This window comes from Pelodiscus sinensis, chromosome 4 (genome assembly GCF_052426305.1).
Source record: "Pelodiscus sinensis isolate ZL-2025 chromosome 4, ASM5242630v1, whole genome shotgun sequence".
Classification (NCBI taxonomy): Eukaryota; Metazoa; Chordata; order Testudines; family Trionychidae; genus Pelodiscus; species Pelodiscus sinensis.
This window is the reverse complement of record NC_143055.1, coordinates 43409509-43436120: the sequence shown is the minus strand read 5'-3', so window position 1 is coordinate 43436120 and position 26612 is coordinate 43409509. Positions and strand designations below refer to the sequence as shown.

The following is a 26612-nucleotide window of genomic DNA, read 5'->3' as shown; positions in this document are numbered from 1 at the left end:
TAATAGTCTGAAAATGTAATTTTTAATAGAGTACAGAATTCTTGAGAGAATAGACTTCTTTATAAGAGGCTGCCCAATCTTTGCAACACTGAGGGCTTCACTGGCAGTTTACCAGGAGTACAGAAGGTTCACAGTTTGCACATTTTCCAGAAATAAATACATATGATGTATAGTGCATCTCTATTTTATGTGATGTCTTAATAGCCTGTTTTAATAGTCTCCATTATGTCAATGATGAAGATTGTCAGATTTATGCCTATGGAACTAAAACCAGAATTGGATCCAAACTATTTAATCCTTGGGTGTTGAATTTGATTAACTGGTCTTGTTTTAAAACGGTCACATTTGCAAACAGCTGCAGAAACAAACTTATCAATGACCAAACATATCTGAATGTCCATCACAAAAATTTCTGAGAGAGTGAGAGTGAGAGTGTGTGTGTAAAGTGCAGATTAGTTCTCACAGCTTAATATATTTTAAAGTCAAACTAGTTAACAGAATATTCCAAGGCACAGGGAGAAAGCATTGAACTTGCTTCAAAAGCTAGGTAAAAATCACAGGTATCCATCACAGTTTTTCTTCTCCCTGTGTGTAATTTTAGATTTCTCCACTGAATGTTACTTGGTGTGTATAACTGGAGTGACTCACATAGTGCTTCTCAGTAATTTTCCCATCCCCATTATACTATACAGAAAGCAGATAGTGATGAATCTAGTTGAGAGTGGCTTTGTGTCCCCTTTTAAATGGGAAACAGATGTCCTTGAAGTTTTTTGTCCTATACAGTTTTCTTCTTTTTCTTTTGTGAAAAATTATAATTGTTAGAAGCAGGACAAAAGTAGAGAAAAGGCAGCAGCCAAAGAATATCAGAGGCTTCTTCTGTGAGAGAAATAAGCAGAAGCTACAGCGTGTTTTGTCATCTGATTTATCACACAGTTCACGGGAATACTCTGCAGGAAAGCCATTGTTGCTAATCAGGTTATTGTAAATTTGTATAGAAGGCTTGGCTCTTGAATCAGAAGTGAAGAATCCAAATCTGGGTTTTGATTTTTCTTCAGTCAGTTTAAATGCATAATACCCTTTAATCTTTACTTTATCAATATGATAAGCTGAAAAAGAAGCATGGATGTTAATTTATTTTTATGTATGAAATGAAAAAAAAATTAAAATCTCAAATGACTGCACTGCACCATTCATAAAGTTAATTATAACTGCATTATAAAATAGTAGACATAATTATTTAACTTCATTGTGTTATATAAACAGTTAATTAATCTCAATGCCTAATTTGCATAATGATTCTAATAGTCATTAAGGAGATACAGGTTGAACCTCTCTAATACGGTACTCTGGGGACCTAACTGGTGCTGAAACAATTATTTTGCTGAACCATAGGAGGTCAGTATTTATCTAGCAGCATTATCAACACTTCTACTGCTTACTGGGCTCTCAGAAAACATTTATGATAAATTAAAGCTAAATAACAGCACAGAACACTGAGAGCTAGGATTGATGGCTATAAAAAAATCTTTATAGGCCTGCAGTAAACTTGCCACTCCCATGATAAGTGAACATCCATCTAACTAAAATCATGTGGGACCATGGATGTTGCTGGAACAAAGTGTGTCAGACTGGAAAGGTTCAACCTTTATATAGTGAGTCATGAGAAATAGGATTAGAATGTAGTTCATGCATTTCAGTCCTGAGTTTAGTCTACTAGCACCAGATTTTAAAATGGGTTTAGGCATACAGTTACTTCTGAAATCCTACTATCTTTAAGTGTCTACCTTTAAGAATCTGCCCTCATAATGCCCTGCCTAATCATGGGTGAGTGGTTTTGGGGAAAAGCGTCAAAAATAGTCTGACAATCAGCAGCTCTGAAAGATTAGGAATCCCTATACCAGGCTATACAATAAAATAGTTTTACTTACCTGCCACGCAAAAGAGTGTTTTGAACCTGTGCTGTAACTGTTGTTCACTGAGATGTGGGTGCCAGTGTATATTCCCTTCAGGTGTGCATGCTTGCACCAAAGAGAATTTTGCCTAATAGTACATGTATGGAGCACTGCTCCTGTCCTCTGGCCTTTAGCTCCTCCCCTGGTTACTTGGATGGTGCTGCCCCAATTCTCAGTTACTTTACATAGAAGGACAAGAATTCAGACTCTGATGCAGAGCTGATGAAGTATGGGTTTATGGCTTATATGTCTGCACACATCATGAAGATAAAGAGTAACACTACAGGTAAGTAACCATCTTTTCTTCAGCTGGTTATAGATGTGTGTTCCATTCAGATGACTCTCAAGCAGTATCAGAACAAGGTAGGACTTGGAATCTACTTAAAGTGCAATTGCAAGACAGCTTTCTTAAAATTCACATCTAACATGGATGCAAGGGAAGACCACATCATAGGCCAGAGGAGACTCAGCTTCCTCAAACAGGATGTGGTGCACCTCCCTCCAGAAGCACTCTGTCCTCGGGCTCCACTCCTGCTTGTCCTCTTTCCCCCCTGCCCCTGCTGCTCCTCTTCCCACCCAAAGACCTACCCATGCTTGTTATAACTGTGTATAGGAGCCTAGACTAGTGTTTCCCAAATGGTGTTCCGTAGAACCTTAGGTTTCCACAAAGTGAAAATAAGGGTTCCATGAGAAAATTCTATTACAATAACATTTTATGATTTAAAAAAATTTTTTTTGTTTTTAAATATGTGAAATTAAACTAAATGTTGGTCTCATGACCTTGGTTAGCATTAGTTTATTGTTATCCTTACTTATTTGTGGTCTACTTTTTCAGCTCCATATATTAGACTGTTATTAGGGATTCTGCAAAATTCTTTCGAGTTTAAAAGGGTTCTGTGGCCAAATAAAATTGGGAAACACTGGCCTAGACAAAAAGCACCAATCGGAGAATGGGATTTTCAGGCATTACTCCAATAAAAATGATACACATACCTAACAACTAAAATGGTCCTTAGGAAGTAAAATTATAACTACAATAAAAAACAAAATAGCAACATTATTACCACTTCACCTTTGCATTCATATGTAACCAGAGAGAAAATCTATAACATTATTTAAACAAGATAACTTTGTAGATGTGAGTGTTGTCCACAAATTTATTGGGCTGTCTTTGAGGAGATGCACTTCTATTTTTTGAAAAATGAGAATTTCATGACCTGAGGGTTCCCTTAAAAAAAAAGTTACATTTTTTTTGTACGGTCTTTGGGATGGATAAGAAAGAACTAGTAATTGTTCCTAGTTTAGTTTAATCTTTAGGACTGATTTCCTTTTCAATTCCCTCAGTCATAATAGAGACAAGTCATGTGTAAGAGTCCATTACAGAAGCTGATCTCTGTGTCCAAGAAGTTGACAATTACTATATACAAAAAACCCTGGGTCACCACACTTATCTCCACAGATCCAGCAACCACCTTAGATGCCCCCAAAATGCTGTTATCTACAAGTCACACACTCAGATACCACAGAGTTTTCTCCAAAGAGAATGGGATACTCACTTAAAATCACCGTCACTAAACAAGGACACTCCACCTGTGAAATAGATTGCCTCATGGGACAAACCATCCCTAATAACATGGAAGAGCTTGCTTCAATATAGGGCAAAAATACAAAATTGACTGTCTGCACACCTTTGACTGTCCTCTATCACCCCACAGTGGAACCAATATGAGATGTCATTAAACAATTACAACCCATGTTTAGTGGGGACCACATGCTGAAAATGTTGGATACTTACTGTAACCAGATTCTTGTGGTCCACATCTGTATTTCACATGTGATATGCATGTGCACTATATGCTTGAGCCTGAAAATTCTTCAAAGCAGTGTCTGTTGGCCCACACATGTGCAGTAGCTCTCCTTGTGCTCCTGACTTAGGGTATAATAATTGATGCCTCTCCAGTTCCTGTTCTTATTGTCCATCAAACAGGATCTGAAGTGGGATGGGTAATGGAATGCAGATAGGGGCCATATATCTTGAAGAACTTGCAATTATAGTAAGTAAACTCCACTACTTCTTTGAGTGCCAGCCGCTCTATGTATTCCACATGTGGGTGACTGCAATGCTCAAATTGGAGGCAGGTATAAGGAAACTGGTAGCAAAGATGCTTGCAATACTCTTTATTTCACAATAGAAAACATAGCAGAGGCACAAACTAGAACATAGTGTCACAAACGTGGATTAAATTCCAGATGGCCACCTTGCAGAGGGATGTCAGCTAGGGATACCACAGAGGAGGCTAATGCTCACATGAAGTGAGCTATGACACCAGCAGGGAAAGAATTTTTTGCTAGTTTGTAGCATACTGAGATGCATCCTGAAACCCACTTCAAAATCCTCTGGGAGTATATGACTTCCATGCGCAACCTCTCTGCTATAATGATAAAAAGTTTTGGTGATTTCTTAATGGGTGGTTTGATTCTTTGCACATAGAATGCTTGCGCATGCTTCACCTTAAGGAAATGAAGACTCATTTTCAGAGGAAAAGAGGGTTGGCAAATATACAGGTAATTGTATTATTTGATTGATGTGGAACACTATATAAGGAGAGTCTACCATATGGCTCTGAATTTGTTGACCTTCCTGGCCAACACTAACAACACCACCTTCACGGACAGGTGGGTCATGGCACATGTTGCCATGTGTTCAAAAGGCAGACCTGTGAGTATTGACAGACAAGGTTAAGGTCCCATTGAGGTGCAGATTTAGAATCTGGTGGGAAGATTCTGACCAGATCTTTCATAAATCATAGTATAGCTGGCTGAATCAATATAGACTGTCCTTGCAGTGTGGAGAGGAATTGCTAGGGATGTTAGCTATCAGTTAGCTGAATAGCCAAGTAACCACATGAAATCTTTGTGGTTACTTGACTCTTCTATACTCCCTAGGGGCAGGGCCAACAGCCATTGCGTGCATGCTCAGTCCCACTCCTGCGGAGCCCCTTGCCACCTCACACTGCTGTCTCTCTGTCAAAGGCTGCAGCGCTGGGTGCCGGGTGGGAGCCGGTCCATGAGGGGAGCCAGTTTCAAAACCAGTTCCGCTAGCAGGCCAGTTGCCTACTGACCTGTGCTGCTGCCTCTGATACAGAGGCAGCAGTGTGAGTGGCAGCAGCTCCTGTCCATAGGGGGTCCCTGCCCCCTGCAGAACAGCCCCTGTCCCACCTCCCATGTACAGAGGCAGCCTCCCCTAGTTTTCTCTGCCCCCCAGTGCTGCTGACTCTGATAGGCAGCAGCATGGGATGGTGGGGGCTCTGTAGGAGTGGGGCCAAGAGCATGCACTGGCTGCTGCCCCTGCCCTTGGGGACTATGGAGTAGACAAGAGGCAGCAGTGCAGGGTATTGGGGAGGCAAGCTGCACCACGGAGCCAGTACTGGGGGGAGCCAGTTTTTATGTCGGCTCCCCCAACTCCTGCTTACTCCCTTTGCTGTCTCTGATACAGAGGCAGCAAGTGGGGGGAATGCGAGTAGTGGAGAAGATTAATAATGCCTAGGCTTATCGGTTAATCATCTACTCTACTACTCACATACATCCCTACTAATTGCTGGAACACTTACAGCAAACTAATAGCAAGACCTGAAATCTTCAGTGATGTGAGACAGTCTAGGATAACCAGGATGCTCAAGATAACTGGAGAATATTGGAGTTGTTCCCAGGACAAAACACATCTCCATTTGGCCAGACAGTAGATTGTAGTACAGGGGTTGAGTATAAGTGTTCTATTTCCAACACCCATCCAAACACCAGGACATAAGATGGAGTGAGCTCAGATTGGGATGCTTGATTTCCCCTCTGCCCTAGTTTTGGAGATCTGGGAGTGGGCAGATTCTGGGTGGGTAGACATAATTGTAAGTTCTATGAACCAGAATTGTCTGGGCCAGTAGGGTGCTAGGAGAATGATATTGGTTGTGTTGTGATGTATCTTCTGAACAGCCTATGGAAGTTGGGTAACAGGAAGAAAGGCATATCTAAGGTTGGTTGTCCAAGACAACAGAAGATTGCCTCCCTGGGAACTGAAATCCACAGCTCCTTTGGAACAATATACAGAGCACTTTCTGTTATTTGGGATGCGAAGAGGTCTCTTACTAGACTACCCCACTGTGAATATCTCACTTGGGACTGTGTGTCCTGAACCTCTGACTCATGATCTGCTGGGAAGTTTCTGCTAAGTTTGTCGGTAAGGGAGTTGTGAAAACAGGGAAGGTATGTTGTTGTATTGTGATGTGGTTCCTGATGAACCAGTTCCAAAGTCTGATGGCTTCCAGGTAGAGGGTACTTCCTGCAAGCACCAGCTCCCACCTGCCCCCCTCATCCTCTGAACTGCTGCCTTTTTATCAGAGGCAGCAGTGCAAGGGGGTAGGGAGCAGGCAATCTCTGTGGGATCCTCTGTTTGTGGCAAGCCAGCTTAAAAGCTGGCTCCCCATGGACATCGACTCCCATCTGCCCCCCACCCCCGCTGCCTCTGATACAGAGGCAGCAAAGGGTGTGTGTGCATGTAGTCATTTGGATTAATGGCTAAGCCCATGCTTATCGGTTAATTGTTTAAATGTCTAACATCCCTAGCTTGGAGTGATTACACTGCTGGTCAGGTGAGGCCAATCACATGGGGTGTCCTTGGCCAGGATCAGAGAGAGCATGAAAGCACCTGGTGAAGAAGGCTCATTGGCTTCTCAAATTTTGGGAGGAAAAAAAGAGAGACACACTGAGATGTTGAGATGCACCTCACCCAAACATTACAGGTACTGCTGATGTTCATCACTGATGGAGAGGGAGTGAGAGCAGGAGATGCAAATCTTGACTCATGGGACTCTGGGCATGATCCTGGAGTTGGGGAGCAGTTCACCAACCAGGGAGAAAGAAATGCTTTATACTATACTGTAAACTTTAACTACTAAGCTATGAAATATAAATATTTAAAAGCTTTCTCTTTCTTCCCAGGTTATACACTACAGTGAATAAGGAAACAATTCTGACCCATGTCATGCGATGGTAAGAAGGAACTGGAGAGGCACTGACACATACTGCCTCTTATACCCTCATTCAGGGGCATGATGATAGCTACTGCATGTGTGGGGGCCAACATTCACTGTTTTGAACAATTTCCAGACTTAGGCACATGATGCGTATGTGGCCCCATGTGTGAAATTCAAATAGGGACCAACACTCAAAGAAGAAATCTCTCTCAAATACCCCCTGTGGGCCTTCAAGCAATCCCCTATTCTACCAAGCTTAACATAAAAAAAAAAAAAGTTCCTCACAGACCAGGACACACAAACCCAGAGCAGTATAAGACTGGCCAAAACAACAGATGCAAAATCTGCCAACGTATCTCCACTGCTACATTGATCGATATCCACTACCACACAGCTTTCATGATCCAAGGGTCAGAGGAATGCCTATCACAACATGTGGCATATCTCATCCAGTGCATCAAAAGCCCCAATAACTATGTGGATGAATCTAGACTATCACTATGTTCTTGAAAGAACTCCCACAGTAAAACAAAGGACAAAACCATCCTGTCACCCATGGGCAAATGCTTTTCACAAAGTAATCACTGCACATCTGACCTGCTGGTCCTTTCCCTCAAAGGAGACCTGTACAACACCTTCAGAAGATGAGCCTGGGATCTTAAATTCATAACTCTGCTAAATCCTTTAAATCATGGACTCAATATGGTTTTATGGCTCATTACAACAATCTGTAAGACATCCCACCTGCTAATCCTAACCAGTCTATTTAGTTTTAAGTCGTCTCCTAAAGCATGTGTAAATTCCATAGGCTTAAGAGTCTGTCCTAACTTGTATTTCTGGTTACCTTTCTCAGTCCTGAAGTGTTCTGTGAAAATCAAAAGCTTCTTCCCCCAACAGAAGTTGAACCATTAAAAAATTTACCCTACCTAACCTCCCTGACTACAACAACACTGCAAATAACTCAGTTATAATATGCATTGATATTTGAGGAGCAACATTAAATACAATCTTCTAAAGAGATTTAATCTCTTACAAGAATTAAACAGATACCAAATGAACACATGGGATTGGAATTGGCAATGTTTTGGTTCTTTCTTAAGCTTGGAAGCTTTCTACGCAGTCTATAATATCTACAATATAGCCTTGTTTGTAAAAATAAATCTTTCCAGGGATCTACTGGCACAAGAATAATTTCCCCTTTAATCAAGGATTTGTAACTCTGGTGTCTGGAATTTGTGTAGAACATATATGAGAAAAAAAATCATTAAATTTCTTCAAAACAAACATAGCACTGAAGATGTTAAATTCATTGTTTTAAAAATGGGTGCTTACTAGCCACCTAAAAAAATGGCCTGATTTTCACTGGGAAACTACAGTTTTTATTGACATTGAAGAGCAAAAATAGAAAGCAAAATTAACTTTTTTCTGAAAGATTAAAATGCTTCTCAAGACAGCCAAAATAAATTAACTGTTTTACTAATATTACTTTTCTGTGTAAGCCATTGCTTAGGTTGGCACTGGGACATTTTGGGATCATGAATGAAGAGGTGAAATGTGAATGGAAGGCAGGTAGACCACAAGACCATGTTTGTGTTGAAAATATAGTCCATACCAAAATGGCTAAGAACCGCTATTGTAGAATATGAACATTTATCATCTCACCTTTTAAAACCTCCTGGGTATATTTTCCTAAGTAATAGTTTCGAAGTTCATCATTCGCTAAAGACTGGTCGTCAATCCCATTTGCTGTGATATAAACATCTATATCACCATAGGTTTTTTTAATCCATTTTAGAACTTTGCGCATCCCCCAGGGTACCACTGCCAAACGAGATGGGGAACTCAGGCATGTGATATCCTGCAGGAATTGAACATCCCGATCAAATTCATACCAGCTCCCATTTTGAAGTTCATGAATCACAAATCTTGTTGTAAAATGATTCAGTGCATAGAAATCAGCTGCACCTTTAACAAGTTTTTTTTCTTCATCTGTGAAATATGGCAAGAAGGAACTTGAGAGTCCTCTTTTGTTTTTAGATACAATGTATTCCCTCATGGCTGCTGGATAGTCCCCTGTCTTAAAAATTGGATCGGCAAACCAGGCTATTTCAAACTGAAGAAATCTTTCAGCAGCTTTTAAGTGAGAATCAAAATAGGGATTGGCAGGCTCAGCCCAATCTGAATGCAGAGACAAAGACACTAGACCATGCTGAAAAGATCTGTATTGCTGGTCATATATTTGCCAGGCCCTAGCATGTGCTATCAGTAAATTATGTGCTGCCTGATAGGTATCATTGCTGCTACTATTATAGACATCGCTTAATCGGTTTGGCTCATTTATTGTGATCCAGAGTTTAACCAAGTCACCAAGTTCCTGAAAACACAAAGCTGCGTAGTTCTGAAAAGCCTGAACAGTAGACTGATTTAGCCATCCTCCTCTCTGCACCAAAGGACCAGGCAAGCCTAAATAGGCGTGTGTTGGATAGTATAAGGAGACCATAGATTTAATATTGAGTTTCAGTAATTCTCTAATCACACATCTGTAATATCGGAGAACTTGTCTGTTGATGGCTGACAGATCCCCGTTAGGTAAAATTAATGACCAGTCAAGTGCAAATCTGTAATGTGTTACTTCCATTTTGTCCAGGAGATCAAGTTGTTTTTTAATACTGACAAAATCAGTACACTGAGCTGGTCGGGTTTTCAGCTTCACTCCTTTAACTCGGTGCAAAAGCCCATCTCCAGAGATGTTCCAGAGATACAAATTAGGATCACAGAACTGTGGAGAGGAAGCCACAGTTTCTGCCTGTAAAACAGATGGAAAGAAATGTATGAAAATGTAGTTTAATTAAAAAAGTATTTGTTACCTTAATCTCCACCCATAACACAGAGTTAGTTTTCGTTTTATTTGCAATGCATGGAGGCAAGAATCCTCAGTGCTGTTTAGTCCTAGTTTTTGTATATTATCAGTTTACAAGCACATCACAACTTCTCAGAACACAGGACTTCAAATTTGGCTAAGAAAAAAATTAAAAAGGTATGGGAAGAAATATGGACCAAAATGAAAAATGGACAAAGGTTCTATGAAATAAGTTCTGAACTTGAGAATCATGTTATACTTTACACCACAGCTATGATAGAATATGAGAACTAACTATATTATGATCTGAATGGCTATTTATATCTACCAAACATGCAAACAGGGATTCTGTGAGGCACGCAAAGATTAAAAACCAAACAGTGCTGCGTCTGGTATATAGAAAGAAAGAATTTTTTTACGAAGAACTGAGATGCCACAAGGTGAAAGAACATAGTCCAAAAGGATTGTTGAGAGTACCTGTAAAGTGGAGTAGCATTAAATAAGCATTACTGTGCTTTTTAAGGATACCAAGTACAGTGAGAGGATATACATTTGCTTATGTGAAAACACTGGTAGGTGATTGTCAGAGCCTCACAGTCTGAGGCTACTGCATCATAAAATGACAAGAAAAGAAAGGCAGATGAGGGCAGACAAAACAGGAGATCAGACCTAACCTGAAAGCTCCTGAACAATGCGGAAGTTCTTGTTGTAAGGAAAGACTAGCCACTAAGCCCTGCTAGGCTGAAAGTTTTATTTATTTATGCTATTTTATGCTAGACTTTGAGACTTTGGGGGTGGCAAATGGTAGGAAGTGGTTCAGGGGGATGACCTCAGTGAACTTTTGGGTGATGGATACTTTTGCCTCTCATAGGACCAAGGACCAAAGCTCAGTGGAGGGGAGGGCCCAGGCTCCCCTGTGAACCTCCCTTTCAGCCCTCCTCTCCAATGTAAAGGGGGATAGAAACACTGAGAGCCTCAGGGTGAGGATAAGTCCAGAGATGGGCTGAAAATTCTTCCCTGGGGCTACATCTACATTGCAGAGTTTTTGTACAAAAGCTTGTGGAGAGTCCAGACTACAAATGCGTTCTTGCCAAAAAAAAAAAAAAATACAGTAAATTGTAAGAACACAGAGCTTTTTGCACAAGAGTTATTCCTCTTTCTACGAGGCTAAAATGGCCATCCGAGCTTTCTTGCACAAGAGAGCGTCCACACTGCCATGGACACCTTTGCGCAAAAGCACATCTCTTGCACAAAAGCACATGGCAGTATGGACGCGCTCTTGTGCAAGAACTCTTGAGCAAGAAGTCTGAAGTGTAGACATAGCCTTGGTGAGGACCTGGAGCTCTATATATTTGCCTGTACTTGGTTTCCACAGTAGGGGACAAACTAAATCAGTGACCTGGCCAGATGGCTGTCTCACCACCCATCAAAAAACCCATTCACACAATACTGGAGTAAATGTCAACAAGGGGCACTGGAAATGGGGATGGAGCGACTTAGCCCCAGGCCTAAGCAATGCTGGTAAGCTCAGCACTGTAACACACATACATATGTACAACACATTATGGTTATTAACTGTTGTATTAACAGCAAAATTAACTGTTGTTTACAGTATACTGGTCTTACCTTCAGAACAGCTTCTGTAATACCCCAGGAAAAGTCACAGGGAAATTGACCTTGCAAAGCTTCAGTAGACTCTTTGAGGAAGAAGCCATTTCTTTCAATTATTTCCTTGTAATACAATGCAGATGACTTCGGAATCCTCTCTTTCTGTTTACTGCTGAAATCTACATAAAATAGCCCACGTCTAGTGCTGTAAGCATGTTGCCATTCAAAACCATCAAGAAGAGACCAAGCGGTATAACCAAACACATCTATTCTGTCGTATTTAATAGCTGCATAGGAGAAATAAATAACAATGTGTTGTATGTTAAAGTATTCATGAATAAATACATTGTGATTTAAGATATGAGCATGCATTATAACTGAGTTGAGAGTGTTGTGTACTATGAAATTGCCTGTTTCTCATCACTCAATGGTACTGACTTCCTGAGTTTCCAAGGTGTGCTTGAACCCTTACTCCACCCAAGGTCTGCTCCTGCTTCATCCATTCCCCCAAGCCTCCACCCCAACCCTGCCTCTTTCTACCTTTGCTCCCCTCACTCCTTTCCCTACCTGCAGCACCACCTGCACACCACTAAACAGCGGAGGATTACAAAGAGATTTAAGACAGTATGTCTTGAACTAAGTAATTACTAGCACTTTTCTGCCTAAGGGAAGGTAAATTATTGGTACAGGGTCTGAATCATTCCAGGTTTTGAATGTGGCATGTGCTGAAACAATAGCCAACACAGAGGAACATGCAAAAATCTGTGTTACAGTTGCTTATCACAACCAGTGGGTGTCACTAACAGAGTGAGGAAAAATAGAAAACTGTGTGTGTGAGGCGGGGGAAACAAATATTGAATTTGTAGTGGGATTACGTAGTAGAATTATTTACAAGTAATGCAAAATGCAAATTTAACCGTTGAAAAGTTTTTCATCACTTAGGCCTTATAAACGGACACTATCAAGATTAAAATTGTGTATTTAAAATAATTTGTGTTACATGTTACAGCTAAAGAATCATTACCATTTCTGCCATTTATTTACTTTTTGCATTTTTCTATGTTTGGAAAATGAACTTAAACTTGTTAGTTTAACTTTTGCTAAAAGGCATTTTTATGGTTTCCTTCTCATGTACTAACATTTTCAATGATACAGGGTAACGTGCAAAATAAAAGTAGACACTGTTTGAATCAAAAGAAAAGTAACACATAGACCTATTCATATGGTTTTGTAAAATTTTCTTTAAACCAAACCTAAATACTGGGCCTAAGCTCTTTTATAACAGGGATAATCTTTTGTTCTGTGTTTGTACAACACCAGGCACAATGGTTGACCCATGACTTGGTGCTGGTGCAATACAAATAATTACTAACAATAAACTTAGTCAATAGTATCTCCTTTAAAGATACACTGAATGTTTTAAAAGTACTGAGTTTGTATACAAACCTTGTAAAACCTTATTAATGAAGTTCTTCATCATGTAGATGGCTGTGGTGTCTTCTGTTTTCACATGGCTGTCAGTGAACCAACCATTTTCTGCAATGAGGATTCTGGGATTGGTGTATTCTAATTTAATCCAATTCAGTGCTTCCCGCAAATTGAGTGACAAATTTTGTCCCATTTTAGCTAGTGTGTTTGGGGGTTTAAAATTATTAGGACCAAAGGAAAATGCAAAGAAGTCAGCTGTTCCTTTTATATAGTTTTTCTCGGACTCAGTAAAATTGGGCAGAATAGAATATAATTTATTTTTCAGTTCTTCTGGGTAGTCTCCATCCCCATGAATGGGCTTGGCAAACCATCCTAGCACCCTTTCCATGGACTGCTGGCACTTATTAATGTCCAAAGTATCATTTGATTTGTTAGGTTCAATCCAATGTGATCCCAATGTTATTGACAAAAACCCCTTCTGATATAGCCGAAAGTGTGTGTTGTAGTTATGCCAAACTTTTGCATGAGCCTAATGAGAAAAACAAACAAAACATACCGTTAAATTTTGATTCTCTGAAAGTTATAAGGCATTTATGTACAATATTAATGTAATCTACAGTGGTCTCTGAAACATTAATGAACAGCATAGGCACAGAGAGAGATATTCATTATGCTGTTGGAATATAATAATTAATCTCAATAGTTACTGATCCATTTAAAATATCAGCATGAATGTGCCTTCTCCTTAGCAAAGGTTACACATGTTGGGAGTTTCAAAATTAGTTTTCATGAGACAGAATTATCTGGCTACTACTCTATCAACCATACTGTTGTCTGAGGGATACTTGAGTTTGCTAGGCACACAAATCATTCCTGTTAGCCTGATCTTCTCAGGATACACTTTTCTTAACCATGCAAAAGCTCCATGTGTAAGTGCTTGCTGGTAGAAGAGGTAAGTTTTGCACAGTGTTTAAACCTTAATAATTAGAGAAGGGCACCAGCTGCTAAGCTTGGACTCAGATATCAACTTTCCTGAAGTTTGATGGATTTTTGATTCAGGATTTTGGTTCATGCCCATTCTCTGCTTTAAAGTTTCTGTCATCACAACTTATCTGAAAATGCATGAGGCAAAACACAATGCAACTTTCTTCTAATGCATGTTGTCTCTGCAGTATTGACTGTAGTATCAAATATGTGTTACTAGTAAAGTAACCAGATATGGCTCAGAAGATACACCAGTAGCAGATAAATAATAAAGGTTGAACCACTGTAGTCTGGAACCCTTGGGACCAGGCCAGTTCTGAACGAGATAATTTTCTGGACCATGGGAGGTCAATACTGTAAAGCAGCATTACTTCCACTGATTACTGTGCTGTTACAGATCATTTCGGGATAAATTAGAACTAAATAACAGCACAGAACACTGAGAGCTAGGACTGGTAGCTGTAAGCAAACTTGATGGGTTCACAGGAAACTTGGCCACATCCATGAAAAGTGGACATCCAGTTAACTAACATCATTCTGGTTGACGAATGTTTCTGGACGAGAGAGTTCTGGATTAGAGAGGTTTAACCTGTAGTACTCACAGTGGACCACATTTTTAAGCCAGCAGAAGTTTTACTAATGACTTCAATGGCAATAAAATGGCACTTTGGGCAAAACTTTAACCATAACTTTGGCCAAGATCATCCAATTTTCTTAACCTGATCACATTAGAGAGATGCCTATTATGTATCACATACCACGATGATCTTAATATGTCATGATAACTCATTCCATGTTCATCATTTAAACTTTGTCTGTGATTTATGTATGTAAAACCATACATGAGATCTTAGTATTTATCTGAACAAGATGGGGAATTTGAAACTTATTCAGAGAAAGAGTTGGACAAATGAGGGGTTTTCCAATGGATTTGACATACATGAAAGCATTTGATCTCTTCCTCAGATAAAGGAGTTTACCAGATAATTGAGAGTTTACTTTGTTTCTCAAGTATAGATCTTTACTTTGGGCTGAAAAAAAATTGCACTATTTACATACAGAGAAAATACTGACATGTCAAACGCTTATAGTTTTGAGTTACATTGACATAATTAGCAAGCGAAATAATACTGCTTAGAGACAAAGTAATTTTAGTTAAACAATTTCAGACATTTGGCACCTATTTTGGATTGAAAGATACTGATAGACTCAAAGTGAGTGGTGTGAGACTTAAATGTATGTTGGGAAAGTAAAAGAATATTTGAGAATGACAGTTTGGTGAAATCTTATATATCTTTTGTTTTATGGTTGCCCCTGACATCGATATCAGGTCTATCTTTAGAAACATTGATAAAACTTAACTTTAATCTTTGAAATGCAGAATCTGTAGCTAAAAGGGGAAGTCAGCAAAATGGTACTGTATTTATGAGGCAAATTTCAAGGTACAGTTTAATATAATGTCACTGTTCTCTTAAGATTCCAGTTAGAGAATATCACTTCCACAACACATTATTTATCGACATCACAAAACCCACTATCAAAACTGATGCTAGCTGGCCTCCTTGGCAGAGAGGTCAATGTTTAGACAGGAACACAGACAAAACTAGCCTCTTAGAGCTTGTTTATACTTAAAATGCTACAGCAGCACATTTCCATTGCTGCAACTCTGCCATATAACACGTCAGTACAGATGCTCCTTAAGCCGAAGGGAGGGTAAGCATAAGTAATCCATCTCCCCAAGTGGCAGTAGCTACTTCATTGGAAAAACTCTTCTGTTGACCTACTGCTATCTACATGGGGACTTCAGTCACTTAATAATACTGCCTCAAGAGAGTGGATTTTACCAGTGTAGTTAAAGTGACCTAATTTTCTAGCACAGAGCAGGCCTTATTCTCTTCCAGATGTCCCTCCAACACAGGGATGGACAGTGTGTGAAGGTTACCTTTGCCACTAACCTATTTAGTACTTCTTTTGTGGTAATTTCCACTGCAGTCAGCCTGACACCTTTTTCAAACACTGTTTCAACAATTATTAATAAAAATAGTTGTCACATCACTTTAGAAGAAAAATAACTGCAGAAGTTGTCAGCGTATACTATTATGAATCATGGCACTATTCATGATGTTAGATAAATCAGAACAATTTAAATGGGTGTCCACATATAGCTATGGAGGGAAAGGGAGTGTTCAAAAAAGAATCCAGAGCTAAAATGCAGTGGTTGATGGTGAAAATGCAATAATAGAGAATTTATGTGAGCCTTCAGAAGGCTGCTATAAACAAATTAAATATGTAACTATTATTCAAAAGCCTTGTTTACCCTGGGGATTTCAGCCACTGATACCAGTCACCAGTGTATTTTACTATTGTACAACCCTAATATAAATAGACAAGACCACTATTAGCTAGGATTAGCACTGGTGCAGCTTTACTCCACTTTCAATATGGGGTAAACTGCATTGATATGACTGCTTAACCTGTTTGCTGCACTAGACATTTTTACTGGTACAATGGGGATGATAAGGGGCTGTTGTGAGGCTTGATTCATTAATGTTTGCAAAACAAAATTGTTGGGTGTTATATAAATGCCAAGTAATATTATGGATGGAAACAATTTATTGATCTTGCAGTGCTATAGATTAATCATAAAATAAATATCAGTTTTAAAGTTAGCTCACACAAAACATTGGCTATTTTGAGTAAATATTGACTGTAATCTTTTTTCAGTTAGAGTTTAATACCTAATCTTTCATTTGCCTTTTAGATCAAGGCTACACATCAAGGCTATGTACACAATGGATGCAACATCAATACTGTGCTTTTTATTCTAGGCACATGTGACATTAATTTCAGCATGTTTTCCTGATATGAATATAGCAAACAGACAATGGACTTGAAGTCAAATACAATGTTAAATTAATTAGTATAAACCCATTAAGAATGTTTAAAACACAATAGCCTTTTTAATTAAATAAGGAAACAATATAATGTATTTATTTCTTAACTAGTAAAAATGTTATCTGATAATCATGTTTTGTAAGTCCTTTAGCATCTAAGGCCCTGATCCTGCACTAAACCCTGTACAGGTACAGGGAGCTGCTCCTGTAAATTCCTTGCAGGACTGAGGCCTTCATCCATCTATTCCCATACAATTTGTTATGGTCAAATTATTTCCCATAAATACAATGGCAATCAGCAAAGAAACCATCACTTCTGATGCTAATTTACTTTAGTGCACAAAGACATGAGCAGTTTAGAAGAAGAATTAGAATGAAAAATACAAATATGACTTTTAAAAATCTGTTTAACAAAATTATTCTGTCATTGTGTTTTGTTTTCTTTTTTAAACCAAGAAGAGGCAGAACAAATAGGTGGATGGAATAGGTTATATTTCTGATATTTGTTATCCCTTTCTGCCCCTAAGCAGCTAGTCTAAGATTATGTCTACATTGCAGATCTTACTGCAACACAGCTCTACTGCTGCAGTTGCACTGCTTTGAAGTTTCCCGTGTAACTGCTCTACAGTGGGGACTACGTCTAGACTGGCATTATTTTCCGCAAATGCTTTTAACGGAAAAGTTTTTCCGTTAAAAGTATTTGCAGAAAAGAGCATCTAGATTGGCACGGGCGCTTTTCCGCAAAAGCACTTTTTGCGGAAAAGCGTCCATGCCAATCTAGACGTGGTTTTGCGCAAGAAAGGCCCGATCACCATTTTCACTATCGGGGCTTTTTTGCTCAAAACAGTTTTCAGCTGTCTACACTGGCCCTTTTGCGCAAAAGCATTTCTGGAAAAGGACTTTTGCCCAAACGGGAGCAGCATAGTATTTCCACAAGAACACTGACAATCTTACATGAGATCGTCAGTGTTCTTGCGGAAATTCAAGTGGCCAGTGTAGACAGCTGGCAAGTTTTTCCGCAAAAGCAAATGCTTTTGCGGAAAAACTCGCAAGTCTAGATGCAGCCTGGCAGTAAAGAACTTTCCCAACTGGCTGTAACTATGGCGATGGGAGATGTGTTCCCGCTGGCATAGCGCTGTCCACGCCAGTGCTTTTGTCAGTGAACCTTATGTCAGTCAGGGCATTGAGTTTTTTTCTACACCTTTGCTCCATTAAAGTTTTCCTGATAATTGTGCTAATTCAGACAAAGCTTGGGTTTCAGGGCTTGTAGGTTGTTCTAATTGGCAGTAGAAATTGATAATGCAGTCTAGTATTTTTTCTAGTATTTATTTACAAGGAATGTACAAAGTCATACTTCTCTAAAATGTTGGAATAACCAAGACCATAAGGAATAGTAACTTGGTCTACAGACCCAAGTTTCTTTCAGCCAACATCCCTGACCTAGATTTCTCCCAGGAATTCACTGCTTATAGATGCAGCTTGACTTACTCTTTTGGTCTCTGAGGGCATGTAAATCCCCTTATTTCAAAATAAGGCAAGCATCCACACTACCAAGCCTGTTATTTTGAAATAATAACTCCTCCTTGTGAAGGAGGAATAAGCTTATTTTGAAATAGTTATTTTGGGAGTTATTATTTCGAATAACTCTCCCCCCTTCCCAGAGCACAGCAAGTTGCAGAGCTGTAAAGAGCCAATGTGGACCAGGCTACAGCACTCTCACCAAGGAGATCTACTTAGAGCACTGGAGAACTCTCTCCCAGCACTCCTGCTGTGGTCACACTTTCAGTTTAAAGCGCTGCCATGGCTGTGCTTTAAACTGTTAAGTGTAGACAAAGCCTTAGTTTCTTGTCTGCATTCTGCCTTTTATTTTTTGCACTCACAAACCACATGCACTTGATCAGAACAATATCCAGTGGAACCCCCCCACCCACCTAGTTAATTGTCTCTTATAGCTATACTAAATGAAGGGCATGTTCATACTCATAAGTTTCAATGAGGTGTGACCTTATTACATAACAAGCTCATAATAGTTAGAATATTAAGAATTCTAGGGGCATTTTAGAAGAAAGACAAATGTGTGTCGCTTGATGGCAAATCTACTATATATTTGAGAGAATTTGTCTGTCTGTCTGTTCAAGAACTCCTCCTAAACAACTACCAAATTTGGTATGCAGCTTCTTCTCACCATAACTTAAAGCAAGGTCAGAGTTTGGTTCTGCCAGGAAAATAGGATGTGCCTTAGAATGGGATTGCTTCCCATAAAACCAACAAAAAAGAGAGAATCATCAGGCAGGTAAAAAGGGCTGGCTGAAGGCACTTCCACATCTGGGACTGCTATCTGTCCAGCCTTGAGCCACCCACTCCTCAGGAACCCTTTACTGAAGGTGGGGAGGCTGAAGCTCCCCTCCCCAATTCGTACAGGGACATTACTAGTGAGTCCCTTCTGTCAGAGAGCAAGGGGAAGTGCACTCTGACGGGGGAGCGCAGTGGTCAGATGATAAGGACAAGAGAGGGAATAGCAAGCAGCTCTGGTAAGAATCTTGGTCCCCCCATACAACCCTCTACACACACACACACCCCTGCTCAGAGCCCGTCCTGATGCCCCAACTCTGACTCCTGCACCCCTCCACACATATACTCCCAGTCTCCTGCCCTGAGCCTCACCTTAAAGATCTGAGCAATGCTGGGTAAATGTGTTAGTTGATTATATTTCAGTTCAAGGAGCTTTTTGTTAGAGATCAATACTACATTTTCAGTAGAGGTAGAACATTGATCTTGTAAGCTGCTTCATATGTTTGGACACTTGAGCCTTTGTAGAAACCCAAATAAATCAATGGAGCTCCACACAGGTGAAAAGTTCCATCCATTCCAGCACAGCATGGAGGTTCCAGTTTCTTACTATCAAATATGTATTATGTGGACTATGTGTAAATTAATTGTAAAAGATGAAAAAGCCTGGAGCTTTTTCAGTGGAGACTCCTCCAAAAGTCTCAAAGGCAGTAGTGGCTCTGGGAAACTCCTAGTAGCTTGGCTGCTACCAGGAGTGGGGGGCAAACTGCCAGAGCACTGAGACTATGTCTATACTACAAGCACTATAGCACCACAGTTGCAATGCTGCAGCTATGCTGCTGCAAAGTGGTAGCCTAGACACTTCCCACATTGTCAGAAGGGGGTTTCCATTGATGTAGTTAATCCACTTCCCTCAATTCTTCTTCAACCTCATCATTTCTACACTGAGGATTAGGTCAACCTAGCTACAACACTCTAAATTTTCACAGCCCTGATACTTAGTTTGATCAATATAATTTTTAAGTGCAGACTGGGTCTGAGCCTCTACATGGATGACACCAGGTTTGGGATAGGGCCCTGTTGCCTTTTCTACATAAGGGGTGATGTAAAGAAATGTCCATGAGAGGATTACTTTATTATGGGGGACCCCACTCAGGAGCTTTTCTGCAGAAAGAAAGGGTTTGGGTCAAGGAATAGTTTTTCTTCTATAATGTTCCCCTCCCCCTTGTTACAGAGCAAAAGCAGAACTAGCCAGAGAGCACTGATTCAGAGCAGGAAGGGAAGAAACAGGTTGAACATCCCTAATGCAGAATTCTCTGGTCATGAAACATCTGTGGTCTGGAATGATTTTAGTTAGCCGGATGTTCACTTTTCATGGATGTGGCCAAGTTTCCTGAAGTCCCATAAAATTCGTTTGCTGCCACTAGTCCTGGCTCTCAGTGTTCTCTGCTGTTATTTAGCTCTAATTTACCCTTAAATGTCCTCCAACAACACAGTAAGAAGTGGAAGTGCTGGTAATGCTGCTAGACAATATTGACCACCTGTGGTATGGAAAATTCTCTGGTTTGGAACTGGTCAGGTCCTAGGGGTGTCAGACTAGAGAGGTTCAACCTGTAGAATCCACCCTTTATTTTCTGTGATCTTCACCAATCTAAATAGCAGAGCTAAAGTTGAATTAAGTTATGCAACTTCAGCTACATCAATTGCATAGCTTAAGTCAAAATAGCTTAATTTGGCTTTTGGCGCTGTCTACACAGCAGGAAGTCGAAGGAAAAAGACTCTTCCTTTGAATTCCCTTACTCCTTGTGAAATGAGAGTTACCATGGGTCTGAATAAGAAGTTCTCCAGCTAGACATTATTTTGAATTAAAGGCTTGTGGTGTAGATGTACACTATGTTATTTCGGAATAATGTCAGTTACTCCGAAATAACGCTCTGTGTAGATGTATCCAAAAGGAGTAAAGAAGGAGAGCAACAAATGAAATGTTAGCAGAAAACAATAACATTAGTCCAGATGAGTTCCTGGTATAACTGCTTTGGAATCACACTGTTCCATCTCCTTTGTATTAACCTACATTTTGCCAGATTAATTGGATTTGTAAAAGACCAGAGAAATCCATTCACTTTCGCTGAATGCAGGTACTTTCCTCATCCTTATAGAATGGCTCTCTTAGGAGTTAGTTCATAATCCTTGAATCTCCTTTACAGGGCTCTTAGCCTTGGTCTTTATTTTGAAATAATCCCCCTTAGGTCGAATTTATAAGTGGAGTGTCCACACTACCATGTATCTTATTATATTAATAATAACAACCAGGAAATAGAATAGTGCTTGCTATCTAAGTGGATCCCAAAGCAATGTATAAGCTGTAAATAGCAAATTTGCTGTTGACTTCAATGGTAGCAGACTCAGACCCTCAAAAACATCCAGTATCAAATGCTATCCTCTGTGTATGAGTGTATATAAGGGAATGGAAATATGAGTCTTATAAATCTTGATTTTGGGGAAAATACTTAATTAGGCATTCTTTTATTATCTACTATATGCTATTTATAGTTCTAGAACTGGTTTCATTTCAGTTTACTTTTTGGCTTTATGCTGCATTTTACTATTTCCTCAAACCACCCAAAAGTTTGAATACCATGTTTCTACACCCAAGTGTTTCATAGTTTGACAGTTACATTTGTCACCACAATTCAAATAAGAACATTTTCTTCAGTCTTCTGGTAGACAGAGGAAAACACTCAGCAGCTTACAGATCTCTCAGAGAATTGATAAAATAATCCAAAGTCCAGACAACCTTTGGTTTATGACTTGTTAAATCATTTTTGTTATTCTGTGAAATTCAACACAGGGTACAGGTTATACACAACATAAAAGAGCTCCTGTAAAAGGAAATATGATTACTTTATGCAAAGGTGAATTCAGCACAAATAATTCTATAAAGTAAGACTTTTGTTCAAAGCTAACACATATCTGTTTGCTGGGAATTTTTAGGACTACACTCCCATGTCAGCCAATGCATATTAACAAATCCACCCAGGAAGTATGTCAGTCAAAAATATAGGTTTAGAAGTCTCTTGATAAGCTGATCTGGCCAGTCTAGTATTACTTTAGGGCAGTGGTTCTCTGGCCATACCTACTCTTCATGCTGCTGCTATGATCTTCATAAGGAAAAGCGGTACAAAGGAAAAGGAAGTAGAATAAGAATACTGCAGAGGCCAGATTAGTTTATCCATACAATTCTGTATCTGTTTTTTTCTAATTAACATATCATGGATAGATTTGCTAATGTGATTCAGCTGGCATAAGAATGTAGTCCTATCAACTTTCAGTGTAAACTTGAGATTTTGGTATGGACATCTGTCACAAAACCCCAGTCTAAAACCCACAGTGGTCAGCAGGAATCTTTTCATCTACTCCAATGGACTTTGGATCAGGCTCCAAATCCACCAGTTTAAATTTGTGACAAAAATTCAGAGGTGCTCACAACACATGGATATCTATATTTCTATATTTTATTCTTTTGAGAGCAAATACATTTGGAATTGCTTTTCAAACAATGCTAAATTGTATTAGGTCCAGATTCTGATAACCTTCTTCAAATCCAGTAGTACCTCACTGTCTATTGCAGACTGTGGCTGGCCCTAATGAATTTAAACAACACACTGGTGCTATTTTCCAGTTTGTGCATTCCTTTAAATAGAAGGTCTTTGGACAGGGGTTAAATTAATTTCCTTTATTTTAGTATTTTATTTTTCCCAGTTCCACTTAATTGTAGTCTGTGTGTGTATACCTTTTTTTTTAAAGTCAGATGACAAAGATGGCACTACCACTAAATCACATTCACCTTGTCCTGATCCCACATTTTCAAAACTGAATAATAGTTTTAGGTACCCAACTTGAGATACCTTAACAGACTCTGATTTTCAGAAAATGCTAAGCACTCCTTTGAAAAACAAGCCTCTTTAAGGTATCTTGAGTTGGAAAACACAAAACGGATGCAATCTAAAACACCAGTCATTTCTGATAATCCTGTCAGAATAATATAATACATATATGGTAAGCATTAGGGTGAACTGTAATGGTAATGGTGGGAAACTGTTAGATGGAGATTTCTGTGGATTGTCTTTAAAAAGGGGATAATAATACTGACATCCTTTATAAATGTTGAGATTTAGTGATGAAAAATTCTACATATGATCTTAACATTAATTTGTATAATCTCAAATTGTTGCACTTAGAATGCATGTTTTTAACAAGGGCACAGCAGGCATGTGGACAGGTGCCCTTTTTAGCATTTCTTTACATTGAAATAACCTCACAACATGTGGTACTTCCTTTGTGGTTATGCTGGAAGCTATTATGGACCTTTCCTACACTTATTTTAAAAATATGACCCACTTAAATTTCTTGTAATCTGGTACATTGTCTTCTTTCTCTTAACTTTTGTCCTTCCCAATAAACAGTGGAAAAAAATTATATGAAGATGTATATGACAGCTCAAAAATGTAAGGTCCAATCCTGCATCCACTGAAATCAGGGTAGGTTTGAGCCTAGAAGGTGTGCAATTCATGAGAAGACTACTGCTAAAAAAGATAACATAAAATAAAACTAACGAGCTGAAGCTAATACAGAGCTATTTTAAAATTCTTAAATATAGACAGAGGATGTTTCTCTTCAAACAATAAATACAACTGGTAATTATTTTAGGTCAGTAGTCATCAATTACTTTTCAATGTGATATTACCAGGCTGGGATGAATTATTTATATATAAACTCTGTTTCTGGTACAATTGTCAAATATACAAATATGAAAACTTTTATTTAAACTAAAACAATAATCAGAACATGTTGTGAGCAACAGCTGTTATTGGACTATATGGAAAGTATATGAAAGGAAGCTAATGAATAACAATGCATGGCAAGCAATATTAATTGAACTAAAGTTAGTAAACTGTTGCTTTACATGATTATGTAACTATCAATATGATTATTGAATGGCTGATGTGACTAGTAAAATAAATACTAAAAGAAACAAAAGAAGACTGTTCATTAGCATTTCAACAGTCCTAAATCTTTCTTATACCAATTATACTAGTTTTTCCCTTGCTACTTTCCATACCGTATTGGAGCTGTTAAGATTAAACCTGGTTGTACTGTACCTTGATCAGATTGTGTCCTACAGTATAGACAGCTGCTATTTTCCCTCTTTCTCCAGGTGCATGCATACCTGTTCCATACCCGTGCCAGGCAACTAAATAAGGATTGTGGATTGTAATCCAGTACTTAACACGGTCCCCAAACATTTGGAAACAAAAAGTTGCATAGTCATTGAAGATATCAATTATCGATTCATTTTTCCACCCCCCATATATTTCTTGCAGCGCCAAAGGTAGGTCCCAATGGTACAGAGTTACTATGGGCTCAATATGTCTGTGGACTAGAGAGTCAATGAGAGTATTGTAGTAGTGGAGTCCTTTTTCATTGGCATTTGTTACCACCCCTGTAGGAAAGAGCCTTGGCCATGAAACTGAAAATTGATAAAAAGTAACCCCCAAAAAATTCAGAGCTGACAAATCTTTGTCCAGAAAAGTGTAACTGTTGCTGGAGTCATCTATGCTAGCAGCATCTCTGATATCTGAGTGCATGAAGTGGTCCCATATTGAAGGTCCCTTTCCATCCTTCTTCCAGCCACCTTCCACCTGAAATGCTCCAGTGCCTACTCCCCAAAGAAATCTTTTGGGGAAAGTGTCATACAGAAACACCTGGGTGCCATTCACAGGACTGAAGTTAAGATCTCTTTTCCACACCGATCTTCCTTCCCCGGCAAGCCCAGTAACTGTCCTTATGAAAATAAATGCCCAAAAAGCAACAGATCTCGTCAGTCTTCGGCCACACATTGTGTGCTTCTATAGTGTGTGTGTTGAAAGTCAGATTTCTTTCACTGGTGCTGGAGAAAATCCATTCATTCCCTAGAGTCCCCTGCTGCACAGTCTGCCTTCATTTGCCACTAACTGTTGCAGTGTCTTATCAAAGCTTCAGTAAAAGCTTGTGATTGTAAAAGCCCTGTCAATGATTAGCTTGAACTATGAGACCTAGGATGGGTTACAGACAGCAGCGTAATTCCAGGGAGGTGGCCTTCTTATAGTCATTGGAACACTTCTGCTGTGTTCCTATTTCAGGAAAATAAGTTGTCTATATAATAATATAAATACTTATGAACCAATTTATAAATATTTAATGCTATATCAACAAAATGGTAGTATTCTAGGCAAGGGGAGACACTGAAAGTATGTCTACATAGCAGCATTATTTCGGAATAACTGACATTATTCCAAAACGACATAGTGCATGTCTATGCTACAAGCCTTTATTTCAAAATAATGTTGAGCTAGGGAATAATGTTGAGCTACTCTGACTCATGGTAACCCTAATTTCATGAGGAGTAAGGGAAATTGAAGGAAGAGTGTTCTTCCTTTGACTTCCTGCTATATAGACAGTGTCAAAAGCTGAATTAAGCTATTTCAACTTAAGCTAAGCAATTGACATAGCTGAAGTTTTGTAGCTTAATTCAACTCTAGCCCTGCTGTGTAGACATACAGGCAGTCCCCGAGTTACGCGGATCCGACTTATGTCGGATCCGTAGTTACGAACGGGGTCCTCTCCCTGGTCTCCAGCAGACCAGGGAGAGGAAGCAAAGCGGCGGAACACGCGGGCAGCGGACAGCCCAGACGCGTCTGGGCTGTCCGCTGCCCACGTGCTCCGGGGCTTTGCTCTGCTTTGCTCCCCGTTCTCCTGGTCTGCAGACTAGGGGGACGGGGAGCAAAGCAGAGCAAAGCTGTGGAGCCCGAGGGCAGCAGGACAGCCACAGCGCATCTGGGCTGTCCCGCTGCCCCTGTGCTCCGCGGCTTTGCTCCGGACGCCTGTGGTACAGCAGCTGGGGTGCTGCCGGTTGGTCCCGTAGCGCCGCTCTGGGTGCTACTGAACCAACCTGGCAAGCACCCCAGCTGCTCTGCCCCAGGCGTCCCCAAGTCAGCCGCTGCTGAAACTGACCAGTGGCTGACTACAGGTAGCTCCTGCTTCCTGGAATCAGCCGCTGATCAATTTCAGCAGCAGCTGACTTGGGGATGCCTGGGGTTCTTAAGTTGAATCTGTATGTAAGTCAGAACTGGCATCCAGATTCAGCCACTGTTGAAACTGATCGGTTTCAGCAGCGGCTGAATCTGGACGCCAGTTCTGACTTACATACAGATTCAACTTAAGAACAAACCTACAGTCCCTATCTTGTACGTAACCCGGGGACTGCCTGTACTCTGACTGATCATCAATTCCTTCTGATGCAGATAAATTTCAAGGAAATATAGAAGAAAATTTTCAGACTACATTATCCCATAAAGGACCACAATGCCCATGCTAAACAAACACAATAAGAATGATGATGAATAGAGAAAGTAAGCATGTCAACAGGTATTTGTTGTTACTTCTTTCAGTATTACACATTTTACATCACTATATTGTAGCAGGACAGATTTTTAATTAAAACTCATTAAACTTAAAAAACAAACAAACC

The 26612-nt window shown here is 39.6% G+C and overlaps 1 protein-coding gene across 1 annotated transcript; it reads right to left on the bottom strand.

The window, feature by feature from the left end:
- KLB (klotho beta) lies at nt 1-25183 on the bottom strand. Its single transcript, XM_006129511.5, has 5 exons — nt 24205-25183; nt 12894-13404; nt 11466-11734; nt 8642-9785; nt 1-1106 (listed from the first exon to the last, which is right to left on the bottom strand). Exons 1-5 carry the CDS (start codon nt 24940-24942, stop codon nt 712-714), a joined length of 3057 nt encoding a protein of 1018 aa, XP_006129573.2. The 5' UTR covers nt 24943-25183; the 3' UTR covers nt 1-711.
- Between the last annotated feature and the right edge of the window lie 1429 nt (nt 25184-26612).